This window comes from Heloderma suspectum, chromosome 4 (assembly GCF_057233095.1).
Source record: "Heloderma suspectum isolate Gila_16-S chromosome 4, 16-S_ref, whole genome shotgun sequence".
NCBI lineage: Eukaryota > Metazoa > Chordata > Lepidosauria > Squamata > Helodermatidae > Heloderma > Heloderma suspectum.
This window is the reverse complement of record NC_139461.1, coordinates 225,305,123-225,323,769: the sequence shown is the minus strand read 5'-3', so window position 1 is coordinate 225,323,769 and position 18,647 is coordinate 225,305,123. Positions and strand designations below refer to the sequence as shown.

General features: G+C 44.3%; 1 protein-coding gene across 1 annotated transcript in view; it reads right to left on the bottom strand.

Moving 5' to 3' along the window:
* CDCP2 (CUB domain containing protein 2) overlaps window positions 1-18,647 on the bottom strand; it is a 53,081-nt gene that overhangs the window by 10,872 nt on the left and 23,562 nt on the right. Inside the window, exons 2-5 of the mRNA XM_084852432.1 lie at window positions 11,483-11,830; window positions 6,742-7,083; window positions 4,712-5,065; window positions 1,215-1,393 (exon numbers count right to left, since the gene is read on the bottom strand). Coding sequence (XP_084708558.1) covers window positions 1,215-1,393; window positions 4,712-5,065; window positions 6,742-7,083; window positions 11,483-11,830 — 1,223 coding nt within the window. The remainder of the gene's footprint in view (window positions 1-1,214; window positions 1,394-4,711; window positions 5,066-6,741; window positions 7,084-11,482; window positions 11,831-18,647) is intronic.

Genomic DNA, 18,647 nt, shown 5'->3' with positions numbered 1-18,647 from the left:
ATGGGAGATTTTCTTCCAACGCAAACAAAAGCTTCAAAGGAATGATTTCCATCAGGACCTCAGCAGGGGAGGAAAGGGTTAAATCCCCACTCCCTGCCTGCTGTGATCCCAATAATCATCAGCCCCTCCCAGGGGCTGCTCTTTGCATTTTAAAATACATGCACATTAAATGCAAAGGCCATTTAATGTTAAGTCTAGTTTGGCCCTCAGTTTTTCTTTGTGCAACCTGAGAACATTTTAACACATGGTGAACATCTGGAAGAATTTTGCTTAGTGAACAGCTTAGAGTTCCCCATTTGAAGTAGTGGGTATACATTCTTATTATCATGATGACTTCTTCCAGAAAAATCATTATGCCAGGCTATCTGCCAGAATGTGGGAATAAGATTCTACCTTAGAAAGAAAACTGAGTCACAATGGGCTTTCTATCTACACTTGAATACCACATGGGATACAGTTCAAGCAACAAAAAGAAAACCACATTTACATTACATACTTCAGTTTAGGTATCAGTTTATAGACTACTTATTTCAAAGCATAATATATTTATCTTAAACAAACAGGAAGAGCCAGTATCCCCAATGACTATGACCTGGGATCTGTGTGACAGAAGCAGGGGCAAGGGGCAGACATCAGCCATGTGACCATTTGCTTAATACATCCCAAGATTAGGGGGTGTCAGTGAGTGCCTGGATGGGATATCACCCAGGAACCCCATGTACACCACCTTGAGTTCCATGATGGAAGAAAGATGGTATATAAATGGATTTAGTAAATAATACCTATATTATATCATCCTTTGTCCTCCTAGTATTTTTTTCTGCTTCTTCCCTTATTTGTTTAATGCTACAACCTTGGGTCGTCATGTGTCCTCTTTTATAGAGGACAGCCCTCTATTTGAAAGGCTACCCTGTCCAATTCCACTTTAAAGTTAAAGAACCATAAGAACTGTTGCCTATCAACAACAGCAGACTGAACAGGCAGGCACAGAGGTCACGTGGTCACAGTCTTCCACGCTATGATGAGATGTCCTGCATTTCTATTAAATTATAATAATTCTTTCTACATTTGTGTCTATACATACCAATGGACATTCATTGTGCCCCCATAACTACCACAGTCACTGCTGTATGTGGCACCAAGGCAGCCAGCCCTTCATCAGGACACAGCATTAATAAATAAAAGTCTAGTTTTTTCCACCACTTTTCACTTACCTGCGGTTCTGTACCACAGGTTTCAAACCTTGCATGTATCCTAAAGTTCAAGCCAAACACTTGTGCAGAGCAGGATGGGATCCCTAAATATATCTTATTTCGCTCCAGCTGGGCCAATGACTGCATAGGGATCTGGATCTGAAACTCTGTCCGTGTGCAGCTGATATTCATGGGGACAACTGCAACAGTGGAAACAAAACAAAGCAAGCATCTTCTCTGAAATCACAGGAGGTTAATGACAAATAATCAGCAACATCTCCAGAGGTGGCTCATGGGCCTAGCAGCACAGCACTATCTAGATGGAAGTTAATGGCCTACATAGACACACAACCATGGTTTGGCCCAAATCTAGAAGCAGTAAAACCAAACTCAGCAGCTCAACATGCACATACCTTGCCATATAGCTCCAGCCCAGCTGCCCTCAGATGCCTGCCTTGACCCCATTGGGAATCTAGTTGAAATATTAATATATGCCATCTTTCCCCCTAGTTCCCACCCACCTCTTGCTCCACAATTGTATTTCCAGTTATTGAGGCCTAGTGGATTCCTTTGCAGCCATTTTACTATGGGCCTAACCTTTGTATTGGGTTTCCATGGTTCTTAAGATGATGTTGTGACCCTCCAGTTTCATTTCTGTGTCTAACCAGCACTTTCGGCGAGTCTTTTTAGAGCAGGGAAAATGCAGCATTTAATTATGAAAGTGAAAGAAAGCACACAGTGTCTCACTTATTTCTCTCGCCCTTTCTCCAATCAAATGGAGAAAGGGGGAGAAATTTCACCAATATACATATGGACACATAGCAGATGTCCAGACTGACCATAAACCTCTGGAAAATATATGGAAAAAAATCTTACTCACTGCACCAAAGCATCTACAATGCATGATGATGTGTCTGCAGAAGTATGATGTACAAATCAATTACTGCCCTAGCAGAGACCTAGTGTTAGCAGATACCCTGCGCTGGGCATACCTACCAGAAGCTGCCATGGAGGGATCAGTAGAAGCTGAAGTAGAAACCATCAATATGGTACAGTACTTATCTATATCTGAGGAAAGACTGAGAAAGATTCAGCAACAAGCAGAGGAAGACAACATCCTCCAGAGGCTAAAACTCATGATATTAAAGGGTTGGCCAGAAACAGCAGATCATGTACCATGAGAGATAACACTATTCTTCCAGATACAGGATGAACTCTGTACAGAATGACATCATCTTCTGAGAAGAAAGAGCACTTATTCCAGAAGCTCTTCAGACAGAAATCATGCACAAAGTGCATTCATCATATATGAGAATTGAAGGATGCCTTCAAGGAAGCAGTCTACTGGGAAGCAGTCTACTGGGCAGGAATGAATGAACAACTGAAGACTTTCATGGGGAAATGTGAAGTGTGCAGTTCCTGGGAAGACCACCAACCCAAAGAAACACTATCACAGAATGACATTCCAGAGAAATCTTGGCCAAAAGTAGGTGTGGGTTTGTTTAGCTTGGCAGTCAAGGAACACAAGATCATTGTAGATTATTTTTCAAATTTTGGGGAGATAGACGTCTGGTCAGAGATCTCTGCTAGAATACTTTTACATAAGATAAAAACATACTTTGCATAATATGGGATACCAGACACTATGTGTTCAGATAACGGGCCCCAGTTTGTTGCAGCAGAATTCCAGAAATTCAGCAAAGACTGGGATTTTGAACACACCACTTCACTACCTGGGTATTCTCAAAGCAATAGCAAAGGAGAATCCACAGTAAAAACAGCTAATAAACCCTTGAGAAAAGCAAAAATGGCAGGGGCAGACCCATATCTAGCACTTCTAGATCATTGGAACCCTCCATCCCAAGGCCTTAACTGAAGTCCAATACAATGGTTAATGAGCTGAAGAACAAAGGCACTTTTACCAAGAAGTGGGAGGCTATTAGAGCCAGGGTTTATAAGAGCATCCCTTGGTGAACTGAGGAAACAGCAACAGTAGAGACAGGCCCTGTATTACAACTGATCAGCCAATTATCTTTCAGGCCTAGAGCCAGGAGACAAAGTGAGAGTCCAACCCCTAACAAAACAGGACAGAGTCTGGCAGAAGGAAACTGTAATTCAACACGATAGCCCACAATCATATAAGGTACAGATGGACAGTGGATGAATATTGAGAAAAAAAAGAAGACATCTAAGGAAAACAACAGTAGAATCGGGCGATGCCATGAATTCGAATGAGGGACAAGGATGTACAACCAGCAGAGAATCCTGTGGGATGAGACAAGCAGGGAATCCTTGCCATGTGCTGACCAGGGCAGAAACATGCCAGAGGATAGTCCAGGAGAGACAATTGCAGAAGAGACTGCAGCAAGGACACACCCTGAGTCAAGAGGGGAGTGGAATAAAGGATGGCAGCTAAGGAAGTCATCACTGAACCCAGACACACTCGAAGTGGGTGTGTTCTTAAGAGACCTGCACACTTGAAAAACTATGTGTGAAATTCAAGCTTATTTTTTATTTTAATTTTTTCTTTCTCAAAAGAAAAGGGATGTAACCATATGAAAGAACGATTAGATTTGGTCTGTAGGAGTTGTCCTTCTTGGAAGAAGCTAGGAAGTAGTTGAGGGCTTCTGGCCAAAGGAGAAAGTGGCCACAGCCTGGAAGAGCTCTGTATAGAAGCTCATTTAAATAAAACTTGGAAGTTTGTTTGTAAAGCAGAGTCTGCTTGAATCTGTGGGGTGCAATCCACCAAATTTGAAACACAACTGACACTTGTAAATGTGTAATGTCTGGACTGGGCCCACTAGAATTCAGTCTACACAATACAAACCAATATGTCATTAAGACAGAGGAACTGTACTGCAGAAAATTGCTCTAGATTACTTAACTCTAGAGGAGCTTCCAGATGAGCCTTTATAGTGCCAACACCCTGCCTCATTCACAGAATTCTACAGAGTATCCTCCCATGTTTTCCCACCACTTGATCTGTCTTTTCTCTTAAATCCACTAAGGGAAAAAATGGAATTGCTGCACAATGCAGATAGGTAGTGCCAGAAGCCCTCTGTTTGGAAGCACCTGAGATGACTTAAAGAAGTGATCTAATTTTAATTGTTGTGCAGCTCATCTCTTCTAGAGCTTATCATGTTTATTTTAACTTAGAAATATAAGTACATTACAGTGAACGATACAAGGCTGGAAAAGCGCCGATATTTTGCCTGAAACAAAACATGAGCTATTACTGAATGCTTGTTGGCCATGTGCATACAAAGCAGAAAATTACTGATCACAGCACCCATTGTTTTGCATAGTTATATCATTTGTTTACCACTGCATTAACGAAGTTGGTAGCTTACCCTCCAACATACACTTGCACTTTTTAATGAAGTATAGTTTGTGACATTCACATTTCCACAATAGTTATCTTCAACCTTGTTCTGCTTTTCTCTTGTCCTGAAACATACATATTTTAAATTCCATGCAGCAGTAAAACTTAGTGAAAGAGATCAGTCAGTGGGCTTTACCTCCAATGTATGTTACTGAGAAACCTCGGTTGGCTGTGTTCCTATCCGTGTGAAGGACCAATAGCAGTTTGTTTCGACTGGATATAATAGGAGACAGCATTTCTCTCCCACACCACTTCCCCAGCAGAGACGCCTTCTCGGTGCCTCCATCAAACACAGCCAGATGGTCATAATCACAGCCATCTGTCAGGCTGTTCCGCCCTTCGAGATCCAAGTCGAGGAAAAATACTTTGATTCGATATCCTAGGGGCAGCTGGATGGTCCAGTGACACTTGATATTATTGGGGTAAGAGTTGGGATATTGAGGACTGGAGAAATTTCCTTTGACGGCCGTGTACACCTCCTGACATGCACCTGGTTACAGAAGAAAGGGAATGTGATACAATTTAAGCAGCCAGAACATTAACTTTAATTTGTTGTAGCACTGCTTAGGAAATTCTTAAAAACTGTTCTCTCTCCCCGCTCCCCAATGGAAAGTGCCATTTTATTTTAGCTCCCACCCAGGTTTGGCTGTGAGGCTGCAATACTAGTAGGAAACTGGTGGCCTTTGTTGAAAACTATCAGGAACCAGAAAGTTGGCCACACATGAGCAGTTGATTCTGAGTGGCAACTATATAAGCCTATGTCTGTCAGAGTTCAAAGCTGTTGGCAGTTTGATATTGGGTATGTGCCAATGAAATCCACACTGCGCCCCAGGACAATTCGACATTAGATACATGCTGATGCACAAGCAAGCCTCATGATCTGCACCACAGACTGCAACAACTGCATGATTACAAGTCTAGTGCAGGCACCTTTTGCTACACCGTTCCTGATTTGGGAGGTACAATGTTCTGCCTACTATCTTCCATATAAAAGTTGCAGCTGCAGCTAGTATGGCCGTACATATAAGTTGTGTTATGTTTCATCTGCCTGTTATTTCATTTCATTTCTTTAGAACATTTTTATCTCATCTTTTCTCAGAAAGACTTCAAAGTGAGTAACAAAATCAATGAAAATGACAAAATACAGTTAAAACTACAGAGACTTAAAAGCAGCAGAGGTTAAAACAATAAACAAAATGCACTCAATAAACAATTAAAACAGCTTCCAACAAATTTAAAACACTTAAGCAAAAGTCTTCCTACAAAGGAAGGTCTTTACAATGTGGCAAAAGGCCATTAAAGGTGGTCTTCCCTGGGGGCCGGGGGGTGGAGTTACAAAGCCTGGGTGCAGCTACTGGAAAGGCTCTCTCCTTGGTCTAAATGAGATGTATTTCAGAGGTCTGTGGGATATGATAAATCTCAGATCTCACGATGGGTTGCATTCAGAAGAAATATTCAACATGCAAAAATAATGGATGACTTTATCAGATAAAAATGAACATTAGAATCAGATCTAATATTGTCTGCAGCTAGCACTGGGTGACTCTCACTGATTAGGAACATATGGAAGGTTTAAGAATCACAACAGTTACAAAGGATGAAATACCAAGAGCTTTTCTACACGAGGCTGTTAATTGCTGTATCTCCTTTTGGTTTTGTCACAGAATTGGGATCTGAGCTCTACACAGAGACCCTTTCCTGCTTTTCCACTACATAACCTCTAGGTGGCACTTGCTATAGCAGAATATCACAGTTACATAAGTAGGAAAATACCTTTTCTCTCACTTTCAGAAATAATACCTCATTTTCCTCACTCTAACCACCCTCAGGAAAGTGCTCTTAAAAAACAAGTGAAACTGTGGGATCATGATGTTGTCTAAAGAACCAGTAAACAACCGTGAGTGAGGAATCATGAGTGCACAATGCCTTGTGTAGAAAAGCTCTAACTCAAATTAAAGCAATACTCATCCATGTAATGACTTTAGCAAGGTCAGCATTTCTTTCCCAATTTATGCAAAATTGTACGTTTGGGGGGAAAGATGGTGGATATCCACCCTTTCCCCACCCCAGGATGACTTTCTGAGTTAATGGGGATCATGCCACAGAACCTCTTATGCATGTGAGAAATTAGTACGGACATATGTAAATGTAAACCTTTTTCCATACCTGAAAAGAAATATGCCTTGAAACCTTTGCCTGCAATGTTAAAGTCCGATTTGAATACAACCAGCAGTTCATGTGCGGAAGAGACCATATCTGGGGGCTTCACATTCCCACAGTAATGACTGAGAAGAGTATCCCCCATAGTGGGCCCATCGAAGATGGCCACATAATCAAAATTGCACTGCTCATCATTTTCCATCTGGAAGTCAACAAAAATCAGTTTGATGACAGAACTGGAAGTTGCCTGAATGACCCAATGGCATTCAGCATTGTTGGGGTAATTCTCTGGGTAATCAGGGCTTATTATTGATCCAGAAAGGCCGGTGAGCACACCCCCACAAACATCTGGAAGCAAGAAGGTACAACGTATTAAAATAAACACAGACATAGCTTACAATCCGGAAAAATGACAGAAAAAAAATTGTAAATAGATTCCAGTTTCTATCCCTTCAAATAACAAAAAAGAGAACCCAAACAAGGTAAAGAAACACTGAAGAAATACAGAAAATTAGGTTAGAGAGACAGCTATTCAACGGGGAGAAGTAGGTTTGCAGGCCTAGTCACTTCAAACTGGAGAAGGGCCTGTAGCTTAGTGACAGAGTACATGTTTTGCATGCACAAGGTCCCAGGTTCGATCCCCAGCCCCTTCTGGTAGGGCTGGGTAAGAATCTTGCCTGAAATCTTGGAAAGCTGCTGCCAGTCAGTGTCAACAACACTGGGCTAGATGAACCAATGGTCTGATTCAGTATAGGGCAGACCTAAGTGATGTAGGGAGAAGGGGTGCCATCTGTGCATAGGAACTAGTAAAGACGAGTGGCTGGTGCCTGTGTGTAAGTGTGTAAGAGCTGGATGAGAGATGAAAAAGTATCAGTGGGAGTGGGATGTATGAATCAATCCTCTATACCCAGTGAAGTTTCTATATTGTGAGAGGCCTTGAAGACATTTAAAAGAGGATTTTCAAGTTCATAAAGTCTGAAAAAAGTTGCATTACATGGTGGTCAGTCACCATCATATTACAAAGCTAAATTCTTTTAACAAAAACCACAGGCTCTCTGCTAGCTGACAGAGACTGCTGTCTTCAAATTGCTTACTCTGGAGTAGTCCTACTGAAATCATCAGGGTTTACTACTAAATCGTAAATGGTTTGCAGATCACAGCCTGAGTTCCCATTGTTGGGTCAATTTCTGCTTTCAATTACGCCAAGGCATTCATGAAGAAGCAATAAAACTGTAAGGAGAGAGCAGAATTAAACTTGCAACCCTTTTCCTGCTGATGCTGGCCCCTGAGACAGAAAGAATCTAATGCTACTCCGGGATCCCTAGGTAAATGTTCAAGAAACACCCTTGAGAAGAAAAGATACATTTGTACTTGTAATCTGAGTGCATCATTTTCTTGAAATCACTAAGAGTAGGCATAATAAAACTTACCCCATGATGCCATTTCTATGGGCCCATCCTGGAGCATGATCACAGTTTAATATGAAGACGAACAAACAAACCCAAGTCAACTGCTTAGCAAGGACTTCCAAATGCTTAAGAAATCTGAATCAAAAAGTGATTGCTAAGCAAAACTTAAACTACATTCTAAACGGCCCTTCTTAAGCTAGTCTTACTGCAGAAAGTAGTAGCTGTACAGAGCGGGGATGGAGTACTAGTGTGGCATATTGGACCATGACTGGGGAGACCTAGGCCCCATCTATATGGCACCACTTTGACCCCCACCCTGTCGCAACTGCACAGCAATGCGGCTTCGAATCAGCATGCCTTGTGATACGCTTGCAATGTACTGTGCGCTTCCCTAACAGTTGCCTAGCCTAGCCCTTTTTTTGCCATTATACTGAAATGCGCAGCTGTGCAGTCCCGTGAGTGTGGGGTGCGACACTTCAGTGGCTGTTTTGTATTTGAGGGGCTCTGCTGTGTCTTTCTGTCCCTTTTTAGGTAAAAAGTGGGTGTTCTGTGCTCCTTCATTTCCACACCATCAGTTTGTCAGGTCCCCAGCCTGAGACTCTCGTGATGGTTTGCACTCACAAGCGTGAGCACTACATGCCTGGCCATCACTCTGAAATGGTGGCCGGAGTACTGAGTCCAAAAGCAACGGTTGCGAAGATATGAAGCTGCAAAAATGTGCGAAAGTGTGATTAAGTTGCTGAAAATGCCCCTCTGTGCCTCTGTAACTGCGCAGCTGCGAAGGGATGGGGGGAGTAAAGGGGCGTCACAGAGTGATGCAGGCACTACGTATGCCTACAACACGCCCACTGCAAAATGTGAAGTCAGTTTGGGGAAGGGACAGACGGCTCATAAGCGTGGGGAAACCCGTAGCAAACGAAAAACATCACAGCAAAACGACTCTTTGGAACTCTGCATTTTCCGGGTGAAAACCATGGATGGCTGTGAAGTGGCGACTGCATCATCTGTCACAAGGGACCTCAACTTGCACATGCCCTGGAGTAAAAGCCGGGTGTAGGTGGGTCCCTAAGCTCAATTCTCTGCTCAGCCATGAAGCTGACTGAATGTGCTTGTTCCAGGCCATGTTTCCACGACAATGGACGGAGAAGCTAATGGAGGAGTACCAGAGTTTTTAAACAGAATCGGCTTTGCTGCGAGCAGGGCTCCATGAGCAGGTTCTCCGGAACAGTAAAAATCGCTTCACAGAACATACTTCTGGGTGGGGCTGGGGCCTGGAGTGAATGTCATCTGACTAGCAGGGGCTGCTCAACCAGTAAGAGAGGCTTCCCCCACCCTTCCCCTTTCCCCTGAAACACCAGATGCATCTGCATTTCAGGAGCAAGCCTCATTGAGCACAATGGGAGTTACTTCCAAGTAAACGCACATATACTTGTCCTGGGAAAGAGATGGTGGGAACACAGGGATGGGAAACCAGCCCCTTTTCTAACTGCAGGATCTCTATAATGAAAGTGTGAAGTAATTACTTCTTAGGGCAATAAACCAAGCCAAACTGTGCCATGTCAATTGAGGGGGATCTCCGTAAATTCTGCGGGCATTCAGAGGGCACATCTCAGTGACCACATTAGGAGTTACTTCTGAGCAGACACTAATGGGTTTGTTGTGGGAAAAAGAGCAGTAAACACAAAGACGGAAACCAACCCCCATTTTTACCTGCAGGACCTCTATAACGAAGGGTTGAAGTTTCTTCCTAAGGCAATAAACCAAACAAAGGAGACTCAGAGCCTCGATATTGCACTATCCCTTGTCAATTGAGGGGGTTCTCTGTAAGTTCTGTGGGCATTAAGAGGGCAAGCCTCATTCAGCACAATGGGAGGAAACACCCCTTGATGATGAAAGGCACACCCCTGGGCAGGGTTAACATATCCGAGGTCAATGCAGGGGTTGGGACACACAGCAACTATACTGGGGAGAACATGACTTGAGGAAAAGAATCGGACTTTAGGCAGTCTCAGGAAATCCGGTTTTTCCCTGATAAGCTCAGGGTGGCTGCTAGATGGCCACAATGTCATGCATCCCAAATGACCTCAATATGCAGCCAGCTCCGAGTAAATCACTGGTGGAAACAATCCCCCGCCCCCAGTCACTCACTCACCATGGCCAGCCCTACTATTAGGCAGAGTGAGGTGGTTGCTTCAGGTGACAGATGCTAGGAGGTGGCAGCAAGGTATTGGAGGAAAGAGCTATGTGCCAAGCAGCCTGCCCTGTGCTCGTTAAGTTAACCTGTTGCCTTCAGGTGTGATGGAGGATGCTATCCCATTGCCAGTCTTGAGGAAAATTTTAACTGCCAGTACTATCATGGAATGAGAGGGGGCACCATTTTGTTCTTTGCCTCAGGCAGCAAAACATTTTGGGCCAGCCCTGCTCTCAGCCTACCTGGGCCGACGGGCGGCTGCACCAAGTCCAGATTTGGAAGGTGTAGGCCAAAGGCCTCGGCTGGAGAAACTGGAAGTGCAGCAACCTGAATGCACCATTCTGTTGACGAGGCAAAGACAGAAGGCTAGACCCCTAAGTATTTATGCCAGGCCTGGCCAGTCTAGGGACTTCAGACTACCTGCCAGTCACATAGGCTGATGTTGCACACCCCTCTTTGCTTCTATACCTGAAGACTCCAAGACCTGAGCACATACAGAGCTCACTGCTCTGAGCTAAGTCCTAGCCATAAGGTTATTTCACATAGCAGAGTCCCTGCCAGCCACTGTCTCCCCCTTGTAGTCTGTGTGCCTATAATTCTGCACACTTTCTGAGCTCAAGTGCCCCCTGACTAAATCAGCCAGTTTCCTGCCTTGCTTCACAGCCCACCCCCATGTCCCACTACATGACTGGGCATGTTTTCTCCTATATAATTTACTCTTCATGCCCGTGGACTCTGTTTGTACAGTACGGCACACACAGAGTGTGTGTGTGTATTCTTCCTAGTCCTGCTACATTTCCCAGTCATTGTTTGCTTGTTACTTCAGCTTTGACTTCTCTTTTCTTCCCCATTTTGATTGTTCTTTGGCTTTGCTTGCTCTCACTTTTTTTGTTTTGATTGCCTAAGTGGTATGACACCTGCCTGTCTGTAGACTCCCAGGTTTGCCTACCTCCTTGGTGAGTTGCTTTGGTTCATCTGTTTGGATAAGAACCTGTACTTGTCACTTACTTTCTCCCTAGAGTCCTACTCTTGTAAAAGCTTATCCCCCAGCCCACTTAGGGTCCCTAATTCTACAAGGTGATATTGGGTCCACTGGTGTATCACACAGCAGCTCTTTGGGGCAACTCCAGTTAAAGACAATTCTAACCTTTTTGGTAAACTGCAGAAAATCCTTGGCTGGAGACATGGTTATCTGAGTGAAATATTACAGTCATGACATTCCAAGATGATGTAAATGGCGGGGGGAAACTTGTGCCACAGAATTTGCCAAGGAGATTTCCTCGGTCTTCTGAGACCCCATTGTAGATCTTGATGTAGTCAAATTCACAGTCATCGTGGTATTCCAGGTCAAAGTGATGAAAGGTGAGCAGAACAGAGGATCCTTCTGTTACCACTATGAGCCACATACAGTCTGTATCATAAGGATAGAGTCCAGGGAAATTTGGGCTTGACACATTGCCATGTGGTGCTGAAAGCACTCCGCCACATTTGATGCCTACAGGAAACACAAACATTTGAAAAGCAACCCAGAACAAACTGCCAGTCCAGCAGCCACGGTAGCCCAATACTTCTGTGTTATAAGCAACTACTTGAAGGGCTGTCTAAGTCAGCCTTCCCCAGCCTAGTGCCCTCTGGATTTGCTGGACTGCAATGCCCAGTATCCACCAGTCAGCAGGACTGGGTGGGGGATGCTTAGAGTTGTAGTCCAACACATCTGAAGGCACCAGGCTGGGGAAGGCTGGTCTGCTGTGCATTTAAAAAACAACACACCAATGTTTCTTTCTTACCTCATCCTCTCTTCTTTATATAAGTTTCTTTCTTTACCTTATCCTGCCACAATGCATTTCTCTCTAAGACTTTTCTACTGCTTATCTAAGGGGCATTTATTTGACCATTTTTGCTTGCTGAAGTCAATTAACACTTCTTGTGTATTGTTTGATTTGTGTCCAGATAATGACTCAACATACCATAATGTAGAATTCTTTTTCATTTTGCTAACTTTAGTTTGGAATTTTACATACTTTACATGAACTGTAATCCATCTAGAATTTCTGGGCAGACTGAAATAACTGCAGTAGCAAGGGATTCTCCATATTCCCTAAATATTCACAACTGGCATATGGAATTAATTGCCCAGTGGTCATTGTAATGAACTACAGGACAAAATCTATAGCTAGTAGATAGAGTAGCATCTAAGCAACATCCCATACGTCCATTCACATAGCATGCAAATGCAAATTTCTGAATACATTTAAGAGAATTAACAATTGCATATTATCTTCTCCTGGATTAGTCAACATACTTAGCAAGGCTTCTATTTAGGCAAGTTCTATCACAAAATAATTTAACCTTGGCAGCCAAAATGATAGTTATATCAGAAACGACCTTGGTCGCCTTGGTAGATGATATGAGGAGGGCTCTGGATAGGGGTGAATGCTCCTTCCTTGTTCTCCTCGACCTCTCAGCGGCTTTTGATACCGTTGACCACAGTATCCTCCTGGACCGCCTGGAGGGGTTGGGCATTGGAGACACCGTATTGCGGTAGTTCCGGTCCTTCCTCTCCGGCAGGTACCAGAGGGTAGCACTGGGAGAGGAGGTTTCGGACCCGTGGCCACTCACTTGTGCGGTGCCACAGGGTTCCATCCTCTCCCCAATGCTATTTAATATCTATGTGAAGCTGCTGGGGGCTATCATCAGGAGGTTTGGGGTGCGGTGTCATCAATATGCGGATGACACGCAGCTCTACCTCTCATTCAAATCTTCACCAAGGTTGGCCGTAGAATCCCTGTCCAAATGTCTGGAGACGGTGAGTGGCTGGATGGGGAGGAATAAGCTGAAGCTGAACCCTGACAAGACCGAGGTACTTTTGGTGGGAGACAAGAGGAGGCTGGGGGATGTTGACCTGTTGTTGAATGGGGTATGGCTACCCTTGAAAGACCAGGTCCGCAGCCTGGGGGTCATTTTGGACTCTCAGCTGTCCATGGAAGCTCAGATGTCAGCTGTGAGCCGAACAGCGCTGTATCAACTCCATCTGATACGGCGGCTGCGCCCCTTCCTTCCCGACCATCTGCTCCCATCGGTAGTACATACCCTGGTCTCCTCTCGTTTAGACTACTGTAATGCGCTCTACATGGGGTTACCCTTGAAGATGGTTCGGAAGCTGCAGCTGGTACAGAATGCGGCGGCTCGCCTGATTAAAGGCAGCCGCCGGCGAGATCACATCACTCCAGTGCTGAAGGAGTTGCACTGGTTACCAGTTGTTTTCCGGGCCAAATTCAAGGTGTTGGTTTTGACCTTTAAAACCCTATATGGTTCCGGCCCAGCCTATCTTAAGGAGCGCCTCCAGCAGCACCAGATAGGCCGCTTAACAAGATCAGCCTCGGATGGCCTTCTCTCTGTCCCATCAGCCAGGACAGCTAGACTGGTGGGGACGAGGGAGCAGGCCTTTTCTGTGGTGGCCCCCACTCTGTGGAACTCCCTCCCTAGGGAACTCCGCCATGCCTCCTCTTTAATGAGCTTCCCTCGTGCATTAAAAACGTGGTTGTTCAGGCAGGCATTTGGGGTGGGTTAGGGTATTTTAGAAAATGTTTTTACTATAGAATTTTATTGTTTTAAACTGTTTTATTGTATGCTGTACATCGCCCAGAGTGGCTGGGTGACCAGCCAGATGGGCGATTAATAAATTTAATAATAAATAAAATAAATAGTTATATTCATTTCCAAACTTAACCATGAGCCCAGTATTAGACTGCCACCTCAGTATGTGTTTACATCCCTAACATGTCAAGAAATTACTGGGCTGTAGGTTTTGTTTTGCAACATGCACAGCTGGATCATATTAATGATAAATTAGCAGTTAGTCCCACTAAGTTCAATAGTCCCACTAAGTTCAAACTGTGCCTAGGAAAGCATGCATAGGATTGGAACCATGGGCTTCTCCGCATAGAGGCTTTTTGTCCCATGATTTTACCAGGGCTTCAGCTTCCAGATTCTTTCCAGGATTAAGATTACTCTCTACATATGCTTCCCTCCACCACCCCACTTTACCTGCGAGTTCTATATGTTTCATTTATACAGCCACTAAATGGTGCTGTGGTCTAGCTCCTCTTATTGCAGGATTTCCTCTTTTCACAGAGAAATGGAAAACAGATCTATTTGTTACTACATTATTTTCGTTTCAAATTAAGCTGTGGAAATGCTTGGACGGTATGAGAGAGGTGCTGGAAGTTGATGACATCATGTAAAGGACCCGTAAACTTCCATGAGTCACCAATCTCAATCGCAGAATAAAAGCTCGGTGTGGAGAAGCCCCATAAAAGTACTCCATTGCAGGTCATGTGTTTCCTTCTAGTGACATTTTGGATTAAGCAAGGGAGCACCTTTTAATGGAGAAGCACTCCAATCAAAACAAAGAATAAATGGGCCATGCCAATCTGGAAGATTTCCTTCTAAAGTGGAATCTTTCTCTAGTATACACATAAACTAATAAGACCAAAACACTCAGGATGATCTTGAGATGGAGAATGAAACCAAAGAGACATGCAAAGGAGAAAGTGTTGCAGTAATGGGTGACTTCAATTACCCTCACATAGACTGGGTAAATACACATTCTGGTCAAGACAAAGAGGTAAAATGTCTAGATATCCTAAACAACTGTGCTCTAGAACAGTTGTCATGGAACTGACCAGAGGGGAGGTGACCCTGGACTTAATCCTAAATAATACCAAGGACCTAGTGCAAGACCTAAACCATTTGGAAACTGTGATCACAGAGCTGTTAAACTGAATTTATATGGAAGTGGACAACTGCCAAGGAAGTCCAACACAGTTACATTTGAATTTAAAAAAGGAAACTTCTCAAAAATGAAGGTATTGTTTAAAAGCAAGTTGAAAGGGCAAGTCAAGAGGGTAAAATCTCTCCAGAATGCATTATTAAAACCCACAATAATAGAAGCTCGTCTAGAATGTATACGCCAGATCAGGAAATCTGTATACTCTCAGTCCAAGAGGATGCCAGCGTGGTCAATAAGCAGAGTAAGGGAAGCTATCAGAGGCGAGAAGGCATCCTTCAGAAAATGGAATTCTTGCCCAAATGAGGAGACCAAAAAGGAACACAAACTTTGGCAAAAGAAATGCAAACTGACAATAAAGGATGCAAAACAATAATTTGAGGAGCATATTGCTAAAAACGGTAAGATTAATTAAAAAAAATCTATAAATACATCAGAAACAGGAAGTCAGCTAGGGAGGAAGTTGAATTTTTGGATGACAAGAGAGTTCAGGATATGCTAAAGTAGGATAAGGAGATTACAGATGACCTGGATGAATTCTTTGCATCTGTCTTCAGTGTGGAGGATGTAAGGCAGATACCATTGTCTGAACTGGGTTTTTCATGATGGGAGTCTGAAGAACTGAAGGAAATAGTGGTGACAAAAGATGAAGTAGTAGAACTTATTGACAAATTAAACATTGAGAAATGAGTCCAAATAGTATCCACCCAAGAGTTTTTAAAGAACTCAAATGTGAAATTACTTACTTTAATGTCTGTTCTGGGTAAATTGCTGGAAATAATAAAGATAAAATTATCAGGCATATACGTCGAAGAACAAGCCTTGCTAAAGAGGAATTAAGAGGAATTTGCAAAGGTAAGTCCTATCTCACTAACCTTTTAGAGTTCTTTGACAGTGTCAACAAGTATGTGGATAGGGGTGATCAGGTACTTAGGCTTTCAAAATGCTTTTGACAAAGTCTCTGACCAAAAGAATGAGAATAAATTTAGCAGTCATTGGATAAGAGGATGGCAAGGACATGTCTTTTCATGGATTAATAACTGGTTATGCTGAGAGCAGGAATCAATGAACAGTTGTCCCAGTGGAAGGATGTAAGAAGTGGGGTCCCCCAAGGATCTGTACTGGGACTGGAGCTTTTTAATTTGTTCATAAATGATCTGGAGTTAAGGCTGATGGTGGCTACGTTTGCAGATGACACCAAATAGTTCAGTGTGGTACAAATACAAAGGGATGCAATAAGATATTTCCAAACTGGTGTATGGACAATAAAATAGCAAACACAATTCCATCCAACAAGTGTAAAGCACCTGTTCGGTCTGAGCTGGTGATGACTGATCAGGAAAGAGATCTTGGGGCCATGGTGAATAGCTTAATGAAAACCAACCCAGTGTGTGGCAGCTGCAAAATAGGCAAATTTCATGTTAGGGATCAGTAGGAGAGAGAGGTAAAAAAATAAAAGAAGCTAATATCATAATGACTTTATATACATCTATGGTGCAAGTGCAGTTCTGGTTGCTGCACCTCAAAAATAAGGGAGCCAAAAAGATGCAGAAAAAAGCAACCAAAATGATCAGAGGGCTGGAGCAACTCCCTTATGAAGAAAGGCTACAATGTTAGGCAGTGGTGGCTGATGCCCACTGGGGTAGGCAGAGCCAAGAAGTTGCAGTAGGTGAAGCCAACTAGATGTAATCCTTTGAGCCCACATTTGTCTGCTCCACCAGCAGCCCATTGCACAGAAGAGGCAAACCAAAGTATGCAGGTTAACTGCAAGATCATGAGTGCAAAGTAGAGGGCTGGGCGTGTCTTTGTCCCATACAACAACAGAAAATCAGTTCTTTGAGCCCACAATTCTTTGCTCCAGAGCAGGAACTCATTGCACAGAAAATGCAAGCATAATGCAAAACAAAGGTTTACAGGGGCCTTTGACCCAAGCAACAACACTAACAACACAAAGGCAGTCATTTGTACTAACATTTGTCTGCTACAGCAGCAACCGATTGCACAAAAAGAGAAAACTGAGCCATACAACTTAACTAAAAGATCATGAGTTGCAGAGATTTTTTGGCAGGATATCTTGGATTCATACTACGTCATGAAAGCACTCATTCATACCCACATTTTCTACTTCAGTAGCAACCCCCATTGCACAGAAAAGACAAACTGGGGGTGGGGGGACTGGGGAAATGGGTGGGGATGGTACACACACACACTCAGTCTCTCTCTCTCTGTGTTGTGTTTGATGCTCAGTCAAGTAAAAGAATCAGGATGAAGGCTCAGTCCGCTTCACACCAGTGTTCAGTGCTCTCTCCCTGTCCTCACCTTGATGAGAGTGTCTTTGAGACTGGAAAGGAGCAAGAGAAGTACTGGGATGGTCTGCACATGTGCAGGAATATATAGCAAAGACTATTGGCTATGCGTATCCTAGCGGACACTCTATTCCCAAAATGAGTGCTGAGTCCTGCGCAGGAAAACGAATAATGCCCATATTAGTTAGGCTGGCAGAGCGGACCTCATGGACACACTGCAGTGTCAAGGGCTCCTTGGAGGGCTCTCTCAGTCTAATCCAGTAGCGAAGTCCAGACGCAGACAAAGGTATTCTCTTCAAAGCTTTATTCTTCTTTTACAACTTACAGCTCTAAAGGTAGCAACTAGATCTGAGCAGCAGCATCCCTATGACCTAAGTTGGAACAGCTGGTCCCCGTTTGAAAGGCAATTACTGGCAGACCCCTGAATATAAGGACTAGGGAGAATCCCTCCCCTTTTCCCTTGGATCCTCTGGGCGCAACCGTTCTTTGAGCGCCAACCAGGCGCTACGCCTCCTTTCCGCGCTCTCCATTTGGCGCCGCTCTCTGCGTCTGCGCCGCGTATCCAACCAGTCTGCTATCGGAGCTGGGTCACTCCCTGGACTGCTTTCTAATCTAGGAATGCTGGTGGAGGAATCTCCGTCAGCTGTGGGCCCTGAGAAAAAGGGGCACGTTCCTCTCCCAGGAGCGACTGCTCTTCCTCCGAATCAGAACTACTCTGGGATTCTATGGGCTCAGTGTCCACCCTGACATGCAGGCTCCCTCTGCTGACTGCACTGCTAATACCTAATATGGGGGAACATTCTGAGTATGTGCCCCTACTGTGTATGCTCAGTAGCCCAGCCAGAAAATACTGGAGAGGACTGGAGAAGTGGGCCCAACAGCTCTGTAGTGGTGGCGGGTCGTGCCAGGGCATTGCTCCGGCACTTTTTTTGAAGCCAGCCCCCAGCTGGGTCGCAGTCTGCTAGGGAAGGAGGAGGGAGCAGAGGGAGTACGGGCAGCTGCTTCTTGGCTGCCTCTCGTCAGCTACACAGAGCCAGCCAGACAAAGGGAGCGAGTGAGCGAGGGAGCCTGAGGGAGCTCTGCAGCCTCCTCTCCCCCCAGCCCCAGCTCTTGGCTTCTCCGCCCATCCCTACCCCGTGCCTGCGCGCCAGGCACTGCCCTCGTCTCCTGCAACACTGGCCACCCATTCAGGGCTGCTGCTGCTGGCCACGGTAGCA